Here is a 22,542-nt window from a genome sequence, read left to right as displayed (position 1 = left end):
TACTTGAATGGTTTTATTAATATATATAAAGGGCTTAATTGCTTTCTTTTTTTAGTGACAGAACAAGAGCACCAACACGCACTGTTCCATTGCATCCATTAGATATCATTCAACACAACTTGGAAAATAAAGTGCATGAGAGTATTCAAATAGGTGATTAAGTACAGTGGTCACTATGGAAATGGATAATTAAATCATTTGCTGTAGTTAAGAATGACCTCTAGTTATTCAAGTGCCTGCAGTCTGTCTGCTCTAGCTGCGCATGAAGCACATTCTTATGATGCAATGACTCTGCAAGATTAGGGAGTGAAAGAAGCAGTAACTCCCACATGTCTGTGGAAACATGGAAACATGTCTGCTCTTCTGATTTGATGGATGTCATCAAAATGATGAGACCGCTTAAGTAAAATGAATTTTAAAAATCAGGAAAATGGGGGAAATCTGGGTTAAAAATATTTTTTTATATTGAATTACAGGCATTACTATGCAGGATTTTTACCTTGGATATATCAGAAAATAACCATGATAAATCATATCCGATGCACTAGCAGTCTCTGTCTTTGTGCACGTTCGCCAAATCCATGCTTCACTGCCTGTATTTTTTCTTCTAAAATACATTTGGGACATTTCTGGGCATGATGCTCTCTTCTGTGGGGAGGGGAGGGTGTGACTACAGAGCCTGTGTGGGATCAGGTTTCAGTGGACTGTTTGTAGCTAGCTAGTACAGCAGTTACATAGGTAAAGAAGCACAAGTACAGCGAAGCGAAAAGACAAGCTGACAGGGCTCGTTCAAAAACCAGAGTTAAACTTGGAATTGCTGTTCCTCGATATTGACAGCTGAAGTTCACATGGAGGACGAAACTAATTGCGGAGTTGGCGTCAAAGTAATGTTACCTCTAGCTGTCCAGCTACGTTAGCTAGATGGCTGAAGTTAGGTACTCTGGTTGAGAAGGCTGGGTTGAAAATGGAGGAGATAGTAAACACAGGACACAGCAAGGCTAAAAAAACTCCTGCATAGTATGCATTTAAGTACTAAGATGAGTTATATAGAAGAGTGTCAAGGTCCTTCGTGCAGGCTGAAGAGCTGTGTTTTTAGTGCAGGAGGATAGTTAGCTTCTCCACTGTCCTCTCAAGGACATTTCATGCCCCCTGCTGCTGACCCTCTTTACCAGCCTGGGGAAAACAGATCATCAGTGAGAGGAAGATAATGGTGGTGATGATATTAATCTTCCTTGTGGGACTCAACTTCAGAGAAGCCCAGTACATACTTGTGTTGGTATTGAGTGCTGGGCTGTGGTGAGGCTGCCAGGCCCAGGGGTTATGGGATTGAAATCCCTAGTTGGGCCCTGTCGTCATGTTCAGTCCCTGCAAATAGAGTATATCCCATCCATTCATTATCTATACCCGCTTATCCTGGGCAGGGACGCAGAGGGGTGCTGGAGCCTATCCCAGCGTGCACTGGGCGAGAGGCTGGAATACACCCTGGACAGGCTGCCAATCTATGGCAGGGCAAGGTAGAGCATAGGAGATGTCGAAATTTGGGCCTCCTGAGAGGCATATTATTGCAGATCCAGGTCTGCACTGCCTGGAGGGAAAGAAATGATGGATGACTGCATGCATTTTTTGATGCTGACAGAGGATGTCAATGATAGGAAGGTCCTACAATAGCAAGTGGACATTCCGAATGCAGGACAGAATTCTATATAGAATGTTCAAGGTGTGCAAAAAAAATAGTCTACATTTCCAGTCCAGTTGGAGGGGTGGTGGGCACACACTTAATTTGGAATCTGCAATAAACACCATATAAAAGATTTGGTCACAGGTATCCTGATGACAGGTTCTCCAACAGTGCAGAAAATGTCCACCTATTTGGAGAAATCCAGGGAGCATATGTGCGTGTGTGGGTGCGTGCAGCTCTGCTGGTCTCCATGTTTCCTTTGTGTTTTTGTAAAGTGAGACGCCGTTCGGCAGTTTCCCCTCACAGACTTTCGCAGTTTCCTGTGAAGACGCGCATCGGGGAGGCGGGACGCGTGGCGACACTTTGCACGGGGAGCCGTGGGACGTGTGGAGGGAAGAGCCGTCACGCACGCGCGTGCAGGGGTGCGGGGGCTCAGCGGGGCTCTGTGCATTGTCTCCTATCTGGACTCGTCGCCGCTCCTTTGTGATGGCAGCTGAGACGCAGCAGGGCTCCACCCCCCCGCTGTTACCATGGAGCACAAAGCATTCTGCCTCGCAGGTAGGGCGGCCCACACCTGCGTCTGTCTGTCTGCCTGCCTGCGTCTGTCTGCTCCGCGCGGGCAGCGTCGGGACTCCTGTTTTTCTTTATTTAAAGTGAGATAAGCTCATTTAAATGACTTCAGTTTCGCTCCCCGTGTCCGTTCGCTCGGGACCCTCTGCTCGACGTGGCCGCCGCCATATGCTGCTCACCCGGCCTGGTCAGTTCTGTTGACCCAAGTCAGTGGCGTGTGCGAGAGCACACCACAGCTACACCCATTGTGGGATTGAAAAACCCTCAATCCCATGTCGACCACAAACGGTCTGTAGGAATTTACATTTCGCATGTATTTCTCCCTGCGCTCCAGTGACCGTTTGCTGAAACGTGTTCTGAGTGCTCAGTGACGCGTCTCAGTAGTGCTTCTTCCACTTCAGTTTCACACTTTTAGGAAATCCCAGTGCATTTTTCAAAATAGCCAGTGAGGAAATACAGTGAAATAAAACGGGTTAAACGAGACAAAAGGTTTTGCTATCAACGTGCACATACCTTGCATGTGTGCATCAGCCTTCTTTTAAACAATCTCTGTGCAAGCTGCAAGATAAACTGCGTCTTGTTCGGTCCACGCTTCTTATAGATCATAAACCACAAGACAAATGCTGACAATCATTAGCAAAGAAATACCCCTTCACAGCATATTCATGGAGTCTTGCAAACTATCAAAATGCACTGCAGCAATATGAGCGAGCGGTAATGATCACACTAGTAACTCACAGTCCACATTAACACCACACACAGCTACAACATAACCATTTCTTACTAAAATGCAAATGGCCCAAACACTGGCTACACAACCTTAGACTACTGAACCTTACCGCAGTTTATAGAGATCTGTTACAAGAGCAGTTACAAGTAGCCAAGCTTTTTGTGTCTTCAAAACTGTTGGGATTTCAAATATGAAAATTTATAAATGGAATTCTCTCTCATTATATGCTTTTTGCTCTATATTTTGCACAAATATTATTTTCTCCACAGACTGATTTTCTGAGTCATTTCACCTGCAGGAATAGACACGTCACACAAGCAACCAACATCCTTTCAGTGTTTATTGCATTATTTGATTGAGACACAATCTTTGAAGTTATTTTAATAATTTAATGGTAATTTTACTTTAGTTTCAGTGCAAATACACATAGCAAACACATGATACCATTTTTGAGCATTTTATTCATTTTTGCTCATCCTATCAACACTTCAACAATGCACAATTATCTGGGGGGAAACCACTCATTTTTACACAACCAATCATCCCGGAAAGGCGGGAGGGAATTATCCTGACTGATGTGAGTCTGTGCGACGCTCCTCTGGGCACGAGCGCGGCAGATTCTGCCGCAGAAACACATTTGTTGCCTTTTCATTAGCGTACAGAATGATAAAAGGTGAGCTCGCAGGAAGTGCTGCTATAAATAAGGCTTTTAACGCCGGCAGAGTCAAAGTTGACACTCCCTCCACCCCGACGCACAGGGGCACCCCCGCAATCACGTCACCCGCCATGGAATTCATTTCCATTTCATTGTTTAAAAGTGCAGAACGCACACACGTGAGGTTCAAGGCTGGAGGACCTCATGAGGAAGACATTCGCTCCCACACTGTATTGTCCCCGTAGCCACACGCCCCCACACGCCCCCACATTCCGCCCCCACCACCCCCCCCCGCCCCCCCAACACCTGTCCCCACATGCCCCCCCATTTCCTGCTGTCATTACTTGAAGAAGCTGAGAGATTAAAAAAAGAGAAACAAAAAACCTTCCAATATGCGTAGAGCACGAAGACAACAAGCGGCCTGACTAGGTTTCCTATTTTAGTGGAACCACTCTATGCTGAAAACGCACCACATCCAGAATGTGCTCCATGTACAGTCATGTTGGAGCAGGAAGGAAGTAGGCTGCTCTATAAATGTAGAAAATCTCCTTTTGGAATGCAAACAATCAGGTGTACTGGCTTCAGCTTCTATATCTGTGAGTGCTCTGTTCACAGAGGCATGAGACCAGCTATTTCTGTACCAAACATGAAATAAAACAAGGGTCTGCACTGAGCATAGATATGCTATATACCTGTTGCCTCACAGGAGCTGGAAATGATCACAAAAGTCAAAAGGGCAAAGCTTTGTTTCTTAAATTTCTCCATTTTACACACAAAAGGCGAAAGTGCAGACGAGCTCCCTCCCCAGACGGACACGGGCCTACATGCTCGTGGGCACTTTCGCCGTCCTGTTCTTCGCAGGTATCCCTGTCTTCTGATACTCCAACTTCTCTCTGATGTACTGCTGCTTGCACTCTTCGAAAAATGCTGGATCTCTGTAACTGAAGGAACAGGGAAATATAGGGCAATTAAATTGGTGAAATCTTGAAAGACATTAAATATAACTGAATATGGCTAAAACCTGTACAACACTTGCCATTTCACAACAGGTTAGGGTTCAGCCATTGTGTAAAGTCCTGCAAAGTGGAAAGTATCATGTATACCTAGTTTAACATCAGCATACTTTAGCAGTAACCCTGGGACAGTGTTTAAGTTGATGGAAGCACCAACAACACGTCAAGTTAATGACCCTCCGAAAATAGAATTAAACTTCATATAGGGCCTGTTTATAGTATCATTACATAATGTCATAGTTCATATACTGTATATTTGATGTGTTTTGCCATTGAAAATAATAGAAACAGCCTTTTCTAACTCTAGGTCTGAGTATTATCATTTTATTTTTTAGATTTCTGGACACGTTGCGATGTGCTCTGGGAGGGCTTGTAATTAGTTTGGAAAACATGCGAGAGGAGGATGAGAAATGGCTCATTAGCACACTCCTCTGCTCTCCCCAGCCTCTCTGAGCCGTCCCTGATTCACCCTCCTCTCTGCGCGAGCGGCCCTCGCAGCCACGCCGCTGCTTGGCCTGGCGCGGCACCGACACGTCGTCCGCTAGGGCTCGGTGCCACGGCCGTCACTGTAACGGGGCGGTCCAGGCGTCAACCGAGAGCGCAAACAGAAGAGCGGAAACCACGGCGGTCTGGCACAGAGAGCCTGCCGCTGTCTTACCAGGGTTATCGCAACACATCTGAACTCTAACCTCAATGACACTTTCCTGGATAGATAAAGGCAGAATAAAAGGCAGTGACATCCATGGGTTCCCAAACTTTGTCTCAAGCCCCGCAAATTTAAAAATAATAAAAAAAAAGGGCTTATGACACCTTTTCCCAGCACCCACGAGAGATTTCATTGGCATGGCTATTTAACACACTAAGATGCGCGTCTAGAACAGCATGTCACATTAAGGATCTAGAGCTATATGAATTTAGCTAAATACAAATATGTAATGAATGAAAGATCATAACGTTACCAAGAATGTGTGATGATTTGGATGCGGCTCATTTTAAGTGAAATGTCATAATAACTTCACTTATGAGATATGCAAGCATAAACATTATGTATTGAGTATGACGAAAAAGCAGTACGGTATTCCACGCAGCTTCACTCACTGAGCAGTTAGGCACTCCTTCATCGCAGCGTTCTGCTCCCGGCATTTCAACACCATCAGGAACCCGCTTTCCTTACAGCAGTGGGTGAAAGCTGGAACAGAGAGCGACAGGCACAGGTCACTGGTGTGGGGGCAGTGGGGATTGTCCACAGACTGTGCTACAACGTGCCACCCGCACCAAGGAACAGGCAGGGTAGCCACAGCCATGCAGACACTATGCCACCCCCAACCACAAAAAAAGAATAAAAATAAAAAATTGCTTAAGAAAAAAAAAAAAAAGTACCAGCACATAGCTTATCAGCAAGGGTTTCTGTTCACACGTATACAAAACCCTGCTTCCATATTTGGCTGTGGCCTACTCTGGACTGTAGTCAGGCACCATTAAAAATACCAACCCTGGTTAGAGCCTGCCTGCCTATTAACGTGTGTATCCACGGCCAAGTCATCTGCCAACTGTACTCACAAGCACAAAATGAGGAAGCGCTCCTATAATTACCACGTATTAAAAGAACACTATTCAACTCTCAACAGATCTTTTTTTTGTTACTATGATACCTGTGTGTTTGCGAGACTGCCTTTTCATTCCACATTTACCATTTCTGTTAAATAAGTGGTATCTCCCACATCAGTCCTGGAGAGAGCCATGAACTTTCTGTGCATCTTCTGAAGCTAACAGGTGGGGGTGCATGCTGTACATTTACGGTATGAGTAAACAGACATAAGAGAAAAGCCTTTTCAGTCCATGCAGATCTCGGCAGAGATGCTGTGCCATTACCTGGTTACCTGAAAGCAGGGAATCTCTGGCAGTCTAAATATGGATGTGTAAACAGAATATTCTTAAATTTGAAAATATTTGCCATTTTCCTGTGGTACTCCTTCATGGACCCATAGGGGACCTTCGACCCCAGTTTTCTTTGTTTTAGATCATCAAACCCTTTTCCGTTTCACTGAGACAGAAAGTACAGCAAGTCTTTAGCTTACTTTAAAAGTGTTCTTCGGAGTGGTGGATGATTCTGAGGCATAATTAGGTATTATGACTTCATTAAAAGATGATACTCATGCACTCTATCTTGCAAAAACTTTGCTTTCAAATCAGTTATTCCAGTGTCTTTAAACAGTTAAAAGCTCTCTAGCTTCTTCAGCCATATCCAACACTAGGTGGGCAAAACTTAAACCCTTTCCCCTTCAGAAACGTTTAGCGAAACGTCCTGCGGTGGTGCGGGGCGGGGGTCACACCGGGGCCGGAGGCACGCCAGCGTCTGCGGCGGCGAACGTGGGGGTCTGAGGGGAATCCGAGGAGCACCCGTCCTCACCCGCGGACCCGCCGGCCCGAACGGCGAAATGAAAGGCTGCGCAAACACAGCTCTATTTACAAAGGCGAGGAAGAGAGCGGGAGGAAGGGCGGCCCGTCCAGCGCCGCTCTGTTAAAAGCTAGAGGACAGTCAAGTGCTCCAGCCCTGAAAGAAAAACACCGCCGCCGCCGCCGCCGCCTCCACAAATGAGGCCCTTTCACAAAGTCGAGGACAAAAAGAACAAGTGTAATGGCAGAGAAGGGCGAAGCGCAGAGAGGGAGAGACAAAAGCCCGGGCCGCTTCTCCTCTAATGGCCCTCGGGCCGCGGGGCCCTTTCAGACGAAGAAGGGAGTCGGAGGCCAGCTTGTTTCAGCGCGAAAAGAGGTGTTGAGGGACGCGGTCCTGCCGCTGTTAGCGAGGTCTTTGTCGCGCGTTAATTAGCTCCCTTTCTTCCGCGACTCGCGGAGCCATAAATAATAATTGTTATTTTGATCATTATCATCATCGTCATTATATGAACTCTTTCATTTGTTTGCAGGAGGGACCGCAAATTCCGCAAAACCAATTTCAGGAGTCAGGACTCTGCGACTAATCTAATTAAAACCCACCGGCAACTCCATTACCGCCACGCTCGGGTGCGGAGAGGCGTCCGCCCCGCGGAATGCTCAAGCGCTCGAACGCAGGGCCCGAGGTTCCCGCGGAGACACGGCGGGAACGTCAGCGTCCGCGACGCTCACCGCAGACCTGCTGCTGCTGCAGTCAGGGACCTGCGTCTGCAATCGCAAGGCCGTGCGTCTGTACTGAGGAAGGCTCGTATTTGTTTTTAATAACAAACTCCCAACTTTTCTTTATTTTCTAGTTTGGAATGTCCAGCATGAAACTATGGTAACGGGCAGGCTGAGAGTGTGACTCGCTACCCCACAAACCTCCGCATACAGAACCTCACGGGGGGGGGGGGGGGGGGGGGGGGGGAGATAGCGGCATCGTTCCCCCCGGCTCCGCGCGGCGCCCTGAGGAGCGGAGACACCTGAGGACACGCAGCGATGGGGCGGGGGCGGGGGCGGGGGCGGAGGAGAATAAGAGGCGCTCCAGGCGTACCGGCTCGCCTCCGCGGGGGTCCCGCGCCGCGGGGCGCCCCCTGGCCCAGCCCCGGATTGGTGCAGGAGGCGCGAAGGGGTGTGTGTGTGGGGGGGGGGGGGGAGCACAAAAGGAGTCCTGGCTGGCATCGCTGGTCCGAGTGCGGAGGGATCCCAGCCCTGCCTCTGAAAGCCATCATTAGAATGTGACAAAAGTGCCTGGGGCGGCTCAGACACACAATAATCAATAGTGCTGGAGCGGGGGGGGGCGGGGGGGGCACCGGCCGGCCTGAGCGCACACACGCCCCCCCGCTGCTTTCATTACCACTGCGCGCCTCTCTCCATTAACGGCATCAGAGCCGGGAGCAGCAGCACAAAGCGCGGAATGGAGAGAGAGAGAGAGAGACGGGCACAGATCAACCCCACTGCTCATTAGCAAATGGTAATCAGCAGTCAAGGGCTTCGGCTGCACCCTTCGCCTTACAGAACGCCGCATGCCAATTTGCTCCTCTCATTCACTCAGGAGCGCGCTCCCTCTCTCCCCTTCTCCCCGGCGGGCCCGTCTGGAGGAGCGGGAGCGGGAGCGGGGGGGAGAACAGTCGCGCCGTCGCGTTCGCTCGGACGCGGGCGAGGGGAGCGCCGCCGCCGCTCTTGAGGTCACGCGCCCGTCCTCTTAATTAGAGCGGCTGCGGCTGACTGCGGCCCTGAAAGGCAGGTCTCCATGTTTGTTTTCCAACTTAATGGAGTTAGCGCAGGTCTGGCCTTTTCCAGCTCCAACTGCAACAGACGACCAAAAACATATACAAAAACGAGCGCGTACGCACACACACACACACACACACACACACACAATAGACACAAAACACAACCTTGGCTTTTGGACATACATGAAGAGGGAAGACTGGAAGCTATCAAGCCTGCAGTTTTGGGTTGCTGTGGGACAGTAGCATATTTCATCCATATACACAGCACCACCCACCCCCACAAGTTAAGGGACTACAGCCTCTCAGTGTGTAAAAAGTCTCTAATTAACACCTCTTCATACGACACCAATGAACACAGAATTAGCCGTTTATTTTATTGATTTCCTTAAGAGACCAGTCCCAGCAGTCCACCCTGCTGTACACAAACATCGAGCTCGCTAAGCTCAAATCGCCCATACAACATTCGCTCTCTTTGATAAGCCATCAAAGAGCTAGGGAAGGAGAAAAGCGTGTGTGCGTGTGTGCGTGTGTGTGCGTGTGTGTGCGTGTGTGTGTGCGTGTGTGTGTGTTAATGAGCGAGCAGAGTTAAGTGAAGGAGAGAGTGGGGCTCGGAGGAGATGCTAGGATGGGAGTGAAGCTGATCTGTATGGCAGACACTCTGCCCAGGGCCTGAGCTGGTAGGGCTCTAAGCACACAGCTCCTCTAAAGCTGTGGACATACACCAATCTGATCAATACTGTAACATGTTACAGACATTCAGGGGTGAGGTGGCCTGATCTGATCAATACTGTAACATGTTACAGACATTCAGGGGTGAGGTGGCCTGATCTGATCAATACTGTTACAGGTTACAGACATTCAGGGGTGAGGTGGCCTGATCTGATCAATACTGTAACATGTTACAGACATTCAGGGGTGAAGTGGCCTGATCTGATCAATACTGTAACAGGTTACAGGAATCCAGAGGTGTGCTGGCCTGATCTGATCAATACTATAACATGTTACAGACATTCAGGGGTGAAGTGGCCTGATCTGATCAATACTGTAACATGTTACAGACATTCAGGGGTGAGGTGGCCTGATCTGATCAATACTGTAACAGGTTACAGGAATCCAGAGGTGTGCTGGCCTGATCTGATCAATACTATAACATGTTACAGACATTCAGGGGTGAAGTGGCCTGATCTGATCAATACTGTAACATGTTACAGACATTCAGGGGTGAGGTGGCCTGATCTGATCAATACTGTAACATGTTACAGACATTCAGGGGTGAGGTGGCCTGATCTGATCAATACTGTAACATGTTACAGACATTCAGGGGTGAGGTGGCCTGATCTGATCAATACTGTAACATGTTACAGACATTCAGGGGTGAGGTGGCCTGATCCGATCAATACTGTAACACGTTATAGACATTCAGGGGTGAGGTGGCCTGATCCGATCAATACTGTAACATGTTACAGACATTCAGGGGTGAGGTGGCCTGATCTGATCAATACTGTAACATGTTACAGACATTCAGGGGTGAGGTGGCCTAATCTGATTAATACTGTAACAGGTTACAGGAATCCAGAGGTGTGCTGGCCTGATCTGATCAATACTTGTAACATAACACAGGGGTCTGTAACCCTGGTCCTGGAAAGCCACATACTTTTTATTTTCACCTTAAAATCAGCATCTAGTTCAGACCAAAGTAACCAGGTGAAGTGAGTCAACTGTGTCATCAACTGCTCCAAAGTTGATGACACAAACTGCTCCAGCGACAGACACACAGAGGGTGGGACTGAATGGCTGTTAGGCATGCAGACAATGGCTCCCAGCTGTGGCACCCTGCTCCACGAACGCAGACACACTTACGCCCGCTTTGTGACACTGTACCCACAAAGAAGCAAACTGCAAGACGCCAACACAACAGCTCCGCAACCAGCTAAACTTGCAGCAGCCAGCACACAAACAATATCCCCATATTTTTAAGGCCTACCTACTATCAAGGTCCCATTTTCAGATCATGACTATTTGCAGACAGCAGACGCAGCGTGCGTGAACTCAATATTTCGATGATCTGCTCACGTGCAAAACGCGCTGCCCGAAACAAACGGAAAAACAGGGCTGAGGAGGCGCTCAAAGAAAGGCTGCAGCGCGAGCCTGAGCCTGATGGTGTGAAACCAAAACGAATCTGAGATGCGGAGAGTCACTTTGATGGCAGGTGAAGTGCGCGGGGCGCTGCGTAGGTCTGGAACAGGTGTGACAGGTGTTCTCGTCTGAGAGGGGCCGGGTCTGAGAGCTCACACCTGGGCAGACTCTCACAGGCTGCACACCATTCAGCCTGAACGTGCACTTTCACCACCCACAACTCTAACTACGCAAGTGTACTGGGGGGCGGGGGGGGGGCTCATAAACTGTTCAAAGACGTACGTACAGCACGGTACACAAACCCTAATGACGGCGCTCACGGGGCCCTCCGAGCTGCTCAGGGCTCGCTCTTCTCAGAGTGCAGGAGAGGGTCCTTGCGACACGTAGCCAAACCTCAGGGCGCACTTGCAGCTGGCCTCCTGAGCTGCACGTGAAGCGCTTTCCTATGACTCACGTCAGTGCGAGCCCGACGCAGACCACAGTGTGAAAAGAAGAGGCGGCGGCGTGCCTCGGGGGAGGGCGAGCGCTCGTCTGCGCCTTCCTGCGCCGGGGCTGCAGAGAGCAGCGCGGTGCGAGCGCAACGGCGGCTCTGACTGCCCGCTCCACACCGAGAGGAGAAGAACACAATAATACAATAAAAACAACAGCGTAATGACGGGGGGTCAAACAGAACCACATGCCTACTACGGCACACCCTGAGCTTGTGGCTATCAGAGACAGCGCTTCATGGTCAAAAGGTGGAATCTGAATTGCAGACAGACCTATCCGGCCTAGTCTGGTGCAACGGCAGTCAGCAGCCAGAGCGTGCGCTCTGCTCCCCTAATCAGCCCCATGCCGTTTCCGGAACAGGCACGAAACGCAAACCAAAATGAATTCAGACACGTGAAAATGGCAACCGGTCCAAATGAATTTTATATGTCATATTACACAGAGCAGCAGGGTGTGCGAACCGCAAACCATTAGCTAGTGAGCCTTGGACTTCCTGTCCATAGTACAGCCACAGCTCCGTGTAACTTGTGAGGTATCTACATTGTTGTTTTACTCAAAAAATGGCACTCTTAGATTGAAAATCACCTCTTGTCCCTTCAGGAGAATGTCAGATGGAATTACGCAATCCTGCAGATTCAGACAGGAAGTCCACGGACACTAATAGTAATGTAGTCACACAATTCATAAGAATTAGGCTACACCTGAAACAAGTGGGTACTGCGATGTGAACCCAAAAAGGTCTATGTCTGAAAACAAAAGCAGATACTATGCAAAATCATTTTTATGAAGTACCTCGCTCATGTAAATAGTGCTGCTCCAGCTACTTTGAGCCCGGGCCCTCACCAATAACCCTACATTTCTGAGAACAAGGCCCCGCCCACCAAGCTCTGATGTTTATAAGTTCACTCCCCTCGGCCTCCTCCTCCATCCACCCACACGGCGGCCATGTTGGCACCCGTGCCCGCTCCCCTCCCCCTCGGCGGCCACGTTGGCACGAGCGCCAGCGGACCAGCTTGCTGCCCAGCTCTGAGTCCGGTCAGCATTTGGATGGGCGAGGGCCAAGCCCATGGCCCAAACTGAAGCCAGGGTCTCAGTGGGACGCCCCCTCTCAGGCCCGGCCCCAGCGTGGGGCGAGGACGCACGGTCGAGCGCAAGACGGGCCCATCTGCCCCGCTCCCCCCCCTCCGCTCCGTTCGCCACATTATGTAAATGACCAACTGCCACCCCCGAGGGGAACATGCCGATCTCCTATGAGAGGTTACAAAAGACTGCTCACTGACTGCACCCCACTTTATTATTTTTTTTTTAAGTCTTATTTGTGATATCATGTCCAGGCCATAACCTTCCCATCCCCCACAGCGAGGTCTTTTTTATTGCTGTGATGTCACAGCACTGTTCTGCAATGAATCCCCTCCCCCAGAATGAAACACGGTCAAAGAGCATTCAGAAACTTTCTGAGAGTGTACGAATGCACTCCGCTTTTACACTCAGCCCCGCCCTGCTCTCTCTGATACATAAAAATCTAACACTTTTCTTATGAATATTCATGAATTACATATTTGGCTCACCTGCGCAACTGACCACAGACTGCCCCCTGCTGAGTTTCTCAATGAATATTAATAAGGAAGTGCACTCATGCAATTTAAGGGAGAGCACTGGTCAAATTTCTACGCTTGCTACTGCCCCCTTTCCCATAGCACAGTGCTTTATCAGAGACAGATCAGACGCCATGTTCCGCATTTTTTCCTAACCACCTCGGGTTCCATTCTTATCTTGCACCCTCTGTTATTTTAAAAACAGAAAACAGGCACCTTCTTCTTGTGACAATGTTTCCTTCCATAAATACATACTTGCTTTTATTCCCCCCCAAGACACTTGGTGCTGAACAAAAATTAGATTTGGCATTGAATAAAAATAAATTCCTTAAGCTCACACATCCGAAGCACGAACTCCGAGCTCATGCCTCTCACCCGAGCCGCATGACAAAGGAGCGGCCTTAAAATATCCCTCATCCTGCAGCGCGTCCCGCACACAGAAGGGCTGCGGCTCTGCCTGCTCTTCCTCAGCACCGCGCTGCCTGCTCTTCCTCAGCACAGCGCTGCCTGCTCTTCCTCAGCACCGCTCTGCCTGCTCTTCCTCAGTACAGCTCTTCCTCAGCACAGCTCTGCCTGCTCTTCCTCAGCACAGCTCTGCCTGCTCTTCCTCAGCATAGCGCTGCCTGCTCTTCCTCAGTACAGCTCTGCCTGCTCTTCCTCAGCACCGCTCTGCCTGCTCTTCCTCAGCACAGCTCTTCCTCAGCACCGCTCTGCCAGCTCTTCCTCAGCACAGCTCTGCCTGCTCTTCCTCAGCATAGCGCTGCCTGCTCTTCCTCAGTACAGCTCTGCCTGCTCTTCCTCAGCACCGCTCTGCCTGCTCTTCCTCAGCACAGCTCCGCCTGCTCTTCCTCAGCACCGCTCTGCCTGCTCTTCCTCAGCACCGCTCTGCCTGCTCTTCCTCAGCACAGCTCCGCCTGCTCTTCCTCAGCACAGCTCTGCCTGCTCTTCCTCAGCACAGCTCTGCCTGCTCTTCCTCAGCACAGCTCTGCCTGCTCTTCCTCAGCACAGCTCTGCCTGCTCTTCCTCAGCACAGCTCCGCCTGCTCTTCCTCAGCACAGCTCTGCCTGCTCTTCCTCAGCACAGCTCTGCCTGCTCTTCCTCAGCACAGCTCTGCCTGCTCTTCCTCAGCACAGCTCCGCCTGCTCTTCCTCAGCACAGTGCTACCTGCTCTTCCTCAGCACAGCTCCGCCTGCTCTTCCTCAGCACAGCTCTGCCTGCTCTTCCTCAGCACAGCTCTTCCTGCTCTTCCTCAGCACCGCTCTGCCTGCTCTTCCTCAGCACAGCTCTGCCTGCTCTTCCTCAGCACCGCTCTGCCTGCTCTTCCTCAGCACAGCTCTGCCTGCTCTTCCTCAGCACAGCTCTTCCTCAGTACAGCTCTGCCTGCTCTTCCTCAGCATAGCGCTGCCTGCTCTTCCTCAGCACAGTGCTGCCTGCTCTTCCTCAGCACAGTGCTGCCTGCTCTTCCTCAGCACAGCTCTGCCTGCTCTTCCTCAGCACAGCTCTGCCTGCTCTTCCTCAGCACAGCGCTACCTGCTCTTCCTCAGCACAGCTCTGCCTGCTCTTCCTCAGCACAGCTCTGCCTGCTCTTCCTCAGCACAGCTCTGCCTGCTCTTCCTCAGCACAGCTCTGCCTGCTCTTCCTCAGCACAGCTCCGTCTGCTCTTCCTCAGCAGGCAGAACACACCATCATGAAGGTACGCTCCACTCAGGAGCAAACACATGAAATAATAATCATCATCATCAAATGTTCAAAGACTTACTGTTCAGTGGAGAGGTGAATGCTAAAAGTGATGCATTTCATGCACCGTTGATGCTGCAAAGTAGCCTTTTCATTTATAATTTTTGCCAGTTAAACTTATAAGTAAAGCTATATTGAGCCTCTAGATTGCTCAAATGCTTGAATAATAAAGTAATATAAATACACTGAAACATTTTGTTACTCAAATAAGATTTGTACAATATTTCCCTTAGAATTTTACACCTGCTCCCATTAGTTCTTCCATGTATATGGAAACTTGATTGCAGTTTGTGCTTGTGCTATATTGTAAAACAGGAAAGTATAAGCCTGCCAATATGGCCCAGCCAAATACCGTAAAGTGTTGCTGATATTAACCATTTTATTATAGCTACTAAAATCACCCGAATAATTTCCATATGATGCGTTCATAGTGTCACCTGCATGTGACCAGAGAAGCTGCACTGCACTGACACCACGTTAAAAAAAGAATTAACATCATTCATAAACGGCCGAGAAACACGAGTTCAGGTTCCTTGTTTTGGTGCTGATAGGAACTCGTAGTGCCATCATACAGTCGACTGGGAAAGCAGCTTACTGCTGCAATTAAACAAATCGGTCACACGTTTTACATAAAAGCCCTTGTTACTGAGGTAAAAGGAAGCTGTAGACAGACTCCATGACCTTTGACCTCAACAGGGCCCATGAGAGTCAAGGCTGCAGCTCACGCTACAGCAGGAAGGTTCCGACAATTACCAGGCCCAGCGAGCCTTGATGTTACACATCGAGCGCGAGGACTGCTAAGCCAGGGCTTCGCGGAAACCTTTCTCAAAACCAGACCACAACTACAGGGCCATTCCTGCAGCCTCTTTGCTCTGCAGTATGTTCCCCACTGCTTTGTAGCGCTGAAGAGTGGTTGGTCACAGCCTGCCGTGGAGTTGGGTGGGGGGGTCACAGGTACGAACAGCGCGCTGAAGCTGCCTCAGAAAAACAAAAAGCGGGGCCGGGGCAGAGGCGAGGTGTGAAGAGGAGGGGGGAGAGGGGGGTTTCCATTCACTTCTCACACCAAGTGGCGCTTCGCTTTCGTGCATGCTCCTGCGGTGGCGGGGTACTGAAGGGGACAGGGTGGCCGCTGCCATGCTACCACCTCCGCATCAGAATGTGCCAGCAGGGCACTTTCACCCTTTCATCTCTGCTCACAACGAGCTGTCTGTCAGATACCATGCAAATGCCAAGAGAGGCACAGACAGGAGAAAGCAACAGTGCGATGGCGAAACAGCAGCTTCATGATTCTGCCCACAGTGCAACCACCTTTCCATAACAAAATATAAAACGTTTGTAATTAAACCACGATGGGCTGAATTTGCCCCCATTAGTTGGAGCAAAAGTGTTCATGATTTCATCACTTTATTTGCATTTTAGAAGTTGTTCTCTAACCTAAATGGTGGCGGTGGCCTTTCAGTGTTATGTGATTCGGTATAACAGTTTCAGTTCTGCTTCTCCTTTTCTGTTGGAGGTGTGAACATCAGAAGTGGTCAAAAAGAGAAGTTTCATGCAAAAAGAAGAAGTCAACTGGCCATATTCAATTTTAAGAGGGGGAAAAATGTTCAAGTTTTCTAATTTGGACTGATCTAGCCAACGGGCTTCAAATGAAATCTATTTATTCCATCTGTTTTTTGATAGTCTATGGGCAGTGACACTTTTATCCACTGAGGAATACATTCGCAAACACAACCCACAAAAAATGGGGTTTCATCAGCCTATTTAAAATATATGATTTTTTTCAACTTGCTTATTTGTTGGGAGGATGAAGAACAGGCTACACTGCTGTCAGTGCATAAGCTATTTTTAGTTTTAGGCGATATTCATATGAAACATACAGCATCTGGATTGAGACTTTGGACACAACGGTAAAAATGAACTTTGTGTTCCGCACAGCTGCGGCCCGAGCGCGAGGAGCAGTGCTACATGGCGGACGCTCCCTGCCTTGTGATAGCCAATTAAGAACTGGGGGCAAAGGAGAAAAAACATGAGGTCCTCCCTCCAAACGGAGCACGCAAGACTAAAAGCATCGTGCTCTCGCTTCATGGAGAACAATGCAGAGTTGGGTCTTTCAGTGCACACCCCAGCTGTCATTACCTGAGGGTGTGGATGTATGTGTGTGTGTGTGTGTGTGTGGAGGGGGGTTAAAGGTTTTAAACCCATTCCATCTTTACAGGCCCCCCCGTTGACCTTCTCTCAGCCCCCAGCCGTCCGCCCCGCGTGTACAGGGGGCACAAAGAGAAACTAATTAACCCAAAGCAATGAGATCATCGTCAGGCAGGGCACCCAAGCAGGGCCCGGCACATCGGGTAAACAAACGAGCGTCGCCGTCCCCGTCCGCTAATTACCGCTGCTGCCCGCGACAATGGGGGCCCGCTCCACCCCACTCCAGCGCTAAAAAGAGGGGGCGAGCGGGGCGGGAGGAGAGGGAGAGGCGTGGGGCGCGGACCCCTCGAGGCACGGCTCTCATCTCGTCCCGTCTCAATGCCGGAGGAGGGCGTGGACGCCCCGAACATCAAACCCAGAGCGGGAGATGGGGATTTGTGATTACTACACTGTGCCCAGTAAAGGCGTTAACACTACAAACAGCCTGGGCTCTACACATACCTCCAACAGCACGAGAACGCCAAGAGAAGGGCCCCATTCATGTTGACTTTGTGAATACTGACTTTCATTACGATTTGAAACTGGACACAAAGGCTTGTGCATGCACGTAGAGCTTGGTTTTAGTGGCACTTGGCTGTCTAACATTGAGTTTCCCCCTGCCTGTACTGCAGTTGCTTCTATGGTTCATTTCTCCCGTATCCAGCTCCTGCTCAACAACACTCCATAATGCAATGGTGGAAAATGCCGATGTTGCCTCTCAAAAAGAACAGATAGGAGGGTATCAGAAGTACATTTTATCTCAGTGTTTTAATACTAACAAACAACGTTATAAAAGAAAGAAATGATCTTTGAACGGCGACAGTCATTGACTTCACAGTTGGCACAAATGCCTGAGGAGGACTGATCACAAATCTGAAAACAAAGAAGTGTTTACTTTAACTGTTCAAGAATGGCTCCCTTGTTACTTTTGAGGACTACTGGACTCAGTGATTTGCTGATTGTGTTTTATTACTCAAAGGAAATCAATGACCAATGTATACAGATTCAATGTCAACAATTACTTTGACCGCTTATCAAAAAAAATATATATATATATATATTTTTTCGATAGCACATTTGTCACAACACACTTTACAATGAACCCTGGTCTAAACTGCCACAAACACAAGCCTAGGGTGACAGTGGAAAGTAAAAACTCCCTGGGTGGCACAGAAAGAAAGAAACCTTGGGAGGACCCTGGCAACCAAGCAATGATCGCTTAAAGCCAAATCATTGCATCCACGCAACCGATTCTAGTCTTACAATAAGAACAAAATTGGTGCGATTTCACAAACAATTGTTAAATTAAACAGCAGTAGCTGCCCTTGGGAGTAGGAAGCAATAACAATTTTAGTTCATCGTCCTACTGTGTAAAATATATACACATCTCCTTAGGAGAATGTTGTCAAAACAATTCATTTATAGTAGCAGAGGAATTAAAAATCTAAAAACGCACAACATAACATTGACTACATTGGCTGTTCTAGTATTGAACTGCATTATCTTATAACTTTTTTAGTGTCAGTATTTCGTGTCGAATTGGGGCTCCACCTCAATGAAATTACATTTAAGGGAAAGAGAAGTACTGTATAATTAATATAACAGCGCTGGCCACTGCATTTTAAAGGAGCAGCACATTAGAGAGAGCAAGTGAAGATAAGCAGAGGGCGTTCATCACAACTTTCAGCAGGGCTCAGAAATGCGACTGTATCTGAAGTGCGAAAATTGTGGCAGGCCTGCTCTTACAAATGCTTACGATTAAGAAATACTGAGACCACATTTTCCTCTTTTGCACCCAACTAATTTATTCCTTAGGTCCACTTCACATGCCTGCCCATGTACAGTGAGTTCATGTTTGGGACAATTACTTTTTCTTTTTTTTTCCTCTCTTGATTTCACAATTTCAGATTTGTAATCAAACAACTCACATGTAGTTAAAGTGCAGATTCTCAGCTTTGATTAAATGATTTTGTTTTCAGCATATAGAAATTACGGCACTTTTTATACACAGTCCCCCTTTTTCAGGGCACTGTGTTTGGGACTAATGGCTTCACAGCTGTATCTGATTAGTCTGGTGTGTTCAATTGCTTCCTTAGTTTGGGTATATGAACTTTCAACGCCCAGTCCTGATTCTAGTGTTTTGATTTCCTTTGGAGTCTGCTATTTGTGTTTGTCAACATGAGTATCAGAGTTGTGCCAATTAAAGTCAAGGAATCCATTATGAGTTTGAGAATAAGAAAATAAAAACAGACATGGACCAAACCTTACTTAAATCAACTGGAACATTTTTTAGAAGAAAGAGAGCACTGGTGAGCTCAGTAATTGCAAAGAGCCTGGTAGGCCAAAGAAGATATAAATATAAAATGTGCAGTCATTTCTACATGGTGACACCCATGTGTCTTCATACCCTAAAATAAAAGCTGAGAATGTGCACTTTCACCACATGTGAACTCTGATTACAAATCTAAAATTGCAGAGTACAAAGACAACACAAGGTCATAGGTCTTCATCCCAAACATTACAGAGTTCACTGTATGTCTTTCTGTATGTGGTAAGACCTGGGGCTCCATGGTCATCTGACTGGGGTTCAAATCCGGAGTACAGCTCTTCCTTTTGTCTTCTTCCAGTCTGAATTTTAAGAGGAGCTATGGTCTGTGATGCAGCCTACACCTGGAACCCTTCCAATGTCAACTGGACAAATTAACTAATTTGTCAAAACATAGTTGAGCAAATAAATTGAAAAACAGTCAAACAACTGGACTTCCTCCATTACAGAGACCGTTGATCACTAAAACTAAAATAATATTTATTTGTACGTCTTCTTCTTCAACTTACAAGGCCTACCCAGGTGGAGCTCATTTTCCTGAACTGAACTTTTCCTGAACGCATTTACCCGTTTGTCCACCTCACAAGTCACCCATCTCACATAAGTGTTAATCATGCTTACCGCTCTGTGAAGCTTTGGTACACACTGGGTCTGCAGTTGCCCCACAATTCAGGGCCCCTTTAAGATTCAAAGTTTCTGCCTTATCAACTGACCACTTCTGCAGTGCTCATCTGCACCATCAGAGCAGCGGGGTGACATCTGACCTGTATACGCGGGGAATCACACACTCCACGCATGCTTCTTACCTTCCACCGTTTCCACACAGCGCTCCTTGGCCTTCTCCCGCATCAGTTTGGGGATGAGCACGTCCACCTCCACATGCCGCAGGAACGGCTCCTCTGGAGGACAGAGACAAAGTCATTACCATGACTACCAGGTCAAAAGGTTGCCAGATGAGCAGTACTGGCCTGGTAATGGATCATTTGTTTACTTATGTCTACACGGATTTTCCAAATATGTCACATTTTGTATGGAGCCTTGTATGAAGTGATGACACTGTTTCAGCATGCCCTTGAATCTGACCAATGTGGCTGAATTTCATTTCTCCTTGACTTTTCCCACACAACTGTACTTGTCCTAGTTCAAACATGCAATGTTTTTTTATGATTTACTTACAGGTAAAAAAGCATAAATACATAGTGAAATAAAATTTACCAAATCTTTTAGAAACTCCTTATCACAAACTTTCACGGCTGAAAAGTTTTCAACTTTTTGCTTGCCTTCTGGAAACAACAGTGCAACAGGGCTCCCCTGAAACATTACTGATATGGGGCACTGAACTGATTTTGGGTTCACATTCAGATCATGTCCACCTCTAGACTAATTCACAGGGTCCACAGGCTCGGGTCTACCCTTTGGGGTATACCCTGGAGTCTATTGGGATAGGCTGGTTTCAGCCTCCAGCAAAACACTCCTGAGGCCCTGTGTAGCAGATGCACACTTGTGGGACCTCCCATCTCTCTGACCCCCCACCTTCCAATCACTGTGTGGGAAAAAGCTATTATGCCACAGTCCCAGCAGGTCTACATCACCCATCCGTGAATAACCTGGTGGAGACGATGTCACACAGCCACTGGGTCCCCGAGCATGGCTTTGTACATTAGCAGTCCAGAGACACAGAGTTACTCAGGAAAAACCACCAACTGGGTCACAACTGAGGTCAGGTGACTGGAAGCAGGGGGGGATTATACCCCACCAGCTAAATTTCTACACTTCACTCAAAAAGCAACATAAGGTTCACTTCAGCCTCAGCTGAGAACATGAACAGAAGCATAAAAACATCTAAATTAAACCTGATGCTTAGATGGGATTCGAACACCTAGAAACAAACCAATTTAAGCTTACATGTATGACATGAAAATAACATATAATTATCTATATGAAGTACTTTTCATATGCTATCCTTAAAGAGCGATAACATTACCGAGGCAGCTACACAAAATGAGGTTAAGCACATTAGCGGGATCCTTGGTGCAGACAGTATTGAATATATAGACACAACAAAAACAAAATGCCAAAAGCCTCAGCTCTGCTGATTGCAGCATCTATGTGCTGTTTTTCCAGTGAGGCTCTCCTCCGGTTGGACACAGGGCAGATAGCCAAACTTCTTCCTGTCAAGGACATTAGCCAAAGCTCGGTTAAGCTAGCAACAATTAGACTTCGAAGTTTGCTTATAACAATCCATTACCATGCGTCGCTACTTTGATTAAGGGGTCAGCGTTGCCACGATGACCACCCAGAAAACAAAACGTTTTTAACCATACGCATGGAGATACTTTTCCCAGGTAACGTTATTATGCTGGCTTACTAACACTGTCATAAAAAAATATATTACCTCGCTATCATGGTAAGATAGCACGGTACCGTAGAGGCTAAAACGTTACAACGTGTCCTTGACAATCGTAGTAACTTTGCAACCGCACAAACTGCAAAATTGTATCTGACAGTATTAGCAGCATCTGAACAAGCCACAGACAAGGCACTAGCTACAAACATGACAAAACGGACTCAGACAGAATGACTGGGTTTGTGTTACTGTCGCTATGATTCTCACCTTGGCTAGCAAGCTAGCTACCTTATTACCACTAGCTAGTTTAACTGTTTCCAAGGACCCAGGCAAATTTGACACCCTTTAGCATGGGCAATCAAACAGAAATAGCTAGTTAGTGAGTTATGCTCATTTGAAATGATCACCCACGAAATAAGTTTACCATGCAGGTAAATGTAGCTAACAACATGCAAAGTTCTACTAGATTGGGATAGCCCTAACTAACTAATGTGATTGCTACATTTAGTTAGCGTTAGCTAGGTTAGCACTGTGAAAACCACGCGTATCGATTTGACTGCCGTAACAGTTAATGTTGGCAGCATCAGAAACTCGTGTGTGTACAAAATCTAATACTTTGTGTCGTACGATCTTCACGTCCATATAATACCTTTTTCAGGTGATTCCATGAAAAAAGATAGACGTATTTCTCAAGAATTAGAAAACCACACAAGTTGCCTGCGATGACCCTTTACAAAACCCGCCCCGCTAAAACGTACTTCCGGATATAGAACCAACCACTGTTAAGCAAGCTCAGGGGGTATCAGGAGCATATCAGGAGTAGGTCAATCCTTCATTTTTAAGAAGTCTGCTGCTGACTACTAGCCTACTACTAGTAGTAGTAATAAGAAGAAGAGGAAAAAGAGGAGTTATT

General features: G+C 47.7%; 1 protein-coding gene across 1 annotated transcript; it reads right to left on the bottom strand.

Moving 5' to 3' along the window:
* Positions 1 to 4,252: 4,252 nt before the first annotated feature.
* On the bottom strand, positions 4,253 to 22,422 carry cmc1 (C-x(9)-C motif containing 1). The gene is made up of 4 exons (XM_035390816.1): positions 22,279 to 22,422; positions 20,089 to 20,181; positions 5,745 to 5,835; positions 4,253 to 4,574 (listed from the first exon to the last, which is right to left on the bottom strand). The coding sequence occupies exons 1-4, from the start codon at positions 22,295 to 22,297 to the stop codon at positions 4,454 to 4,456; spliced, it is 324 nt and encodes a 107-aa protein (XP_035246707.1). The 5' UTR covers positions 22,298 to 22,422; the 3' UTR covers positions 4,253 to 4,453.
* Between the last annotated feature and the right edge of the window lie 120 nt (positions 22,423 to 22,542).

This window comes from Anguilla anguilla, chromosome 1 (assembly GCF_013347855.1).
Source record: "Anguilla anguilla isolate fAngAng1 chromosome 1, fAngAng1.pri, whole genome shotgun sequence".
Classification (NCBI taxonomy): Eukaryota; Metazoa; Chordata; class Actinopteri; order Anguilliformes; family Anguillidae; genus Anguilla; species Anguilla anguilla.
The sequence above is the reverse complement of the archived record's forward strand: the minus strand, read 5'-3'. Positions and strand labels throughout refer to the sequence as shown.

What these genes read in the sequence shown, in the direction of transcription:
- cmc1 (XM_035390816.1), bottom strand. An exon ending in CTGTGTGGAAACGGTGGAAG is followed by an intron (nt 5,836 to 20,088) that starts GTAAGAAGCATG and finishes TCTCTGTTCCAG; the next exon opens with CTTTCACCCACTGCTGTAAG. An exon ending in AAGGAGTGCCTAACTGCTCA is followed by an intron (nt 4,575 to 5,744) that starts GTGAGTGAAGCT and finishes CTGTTCCTTCAG; the next exon opens with TTACAGAGATCCAGCATTTT.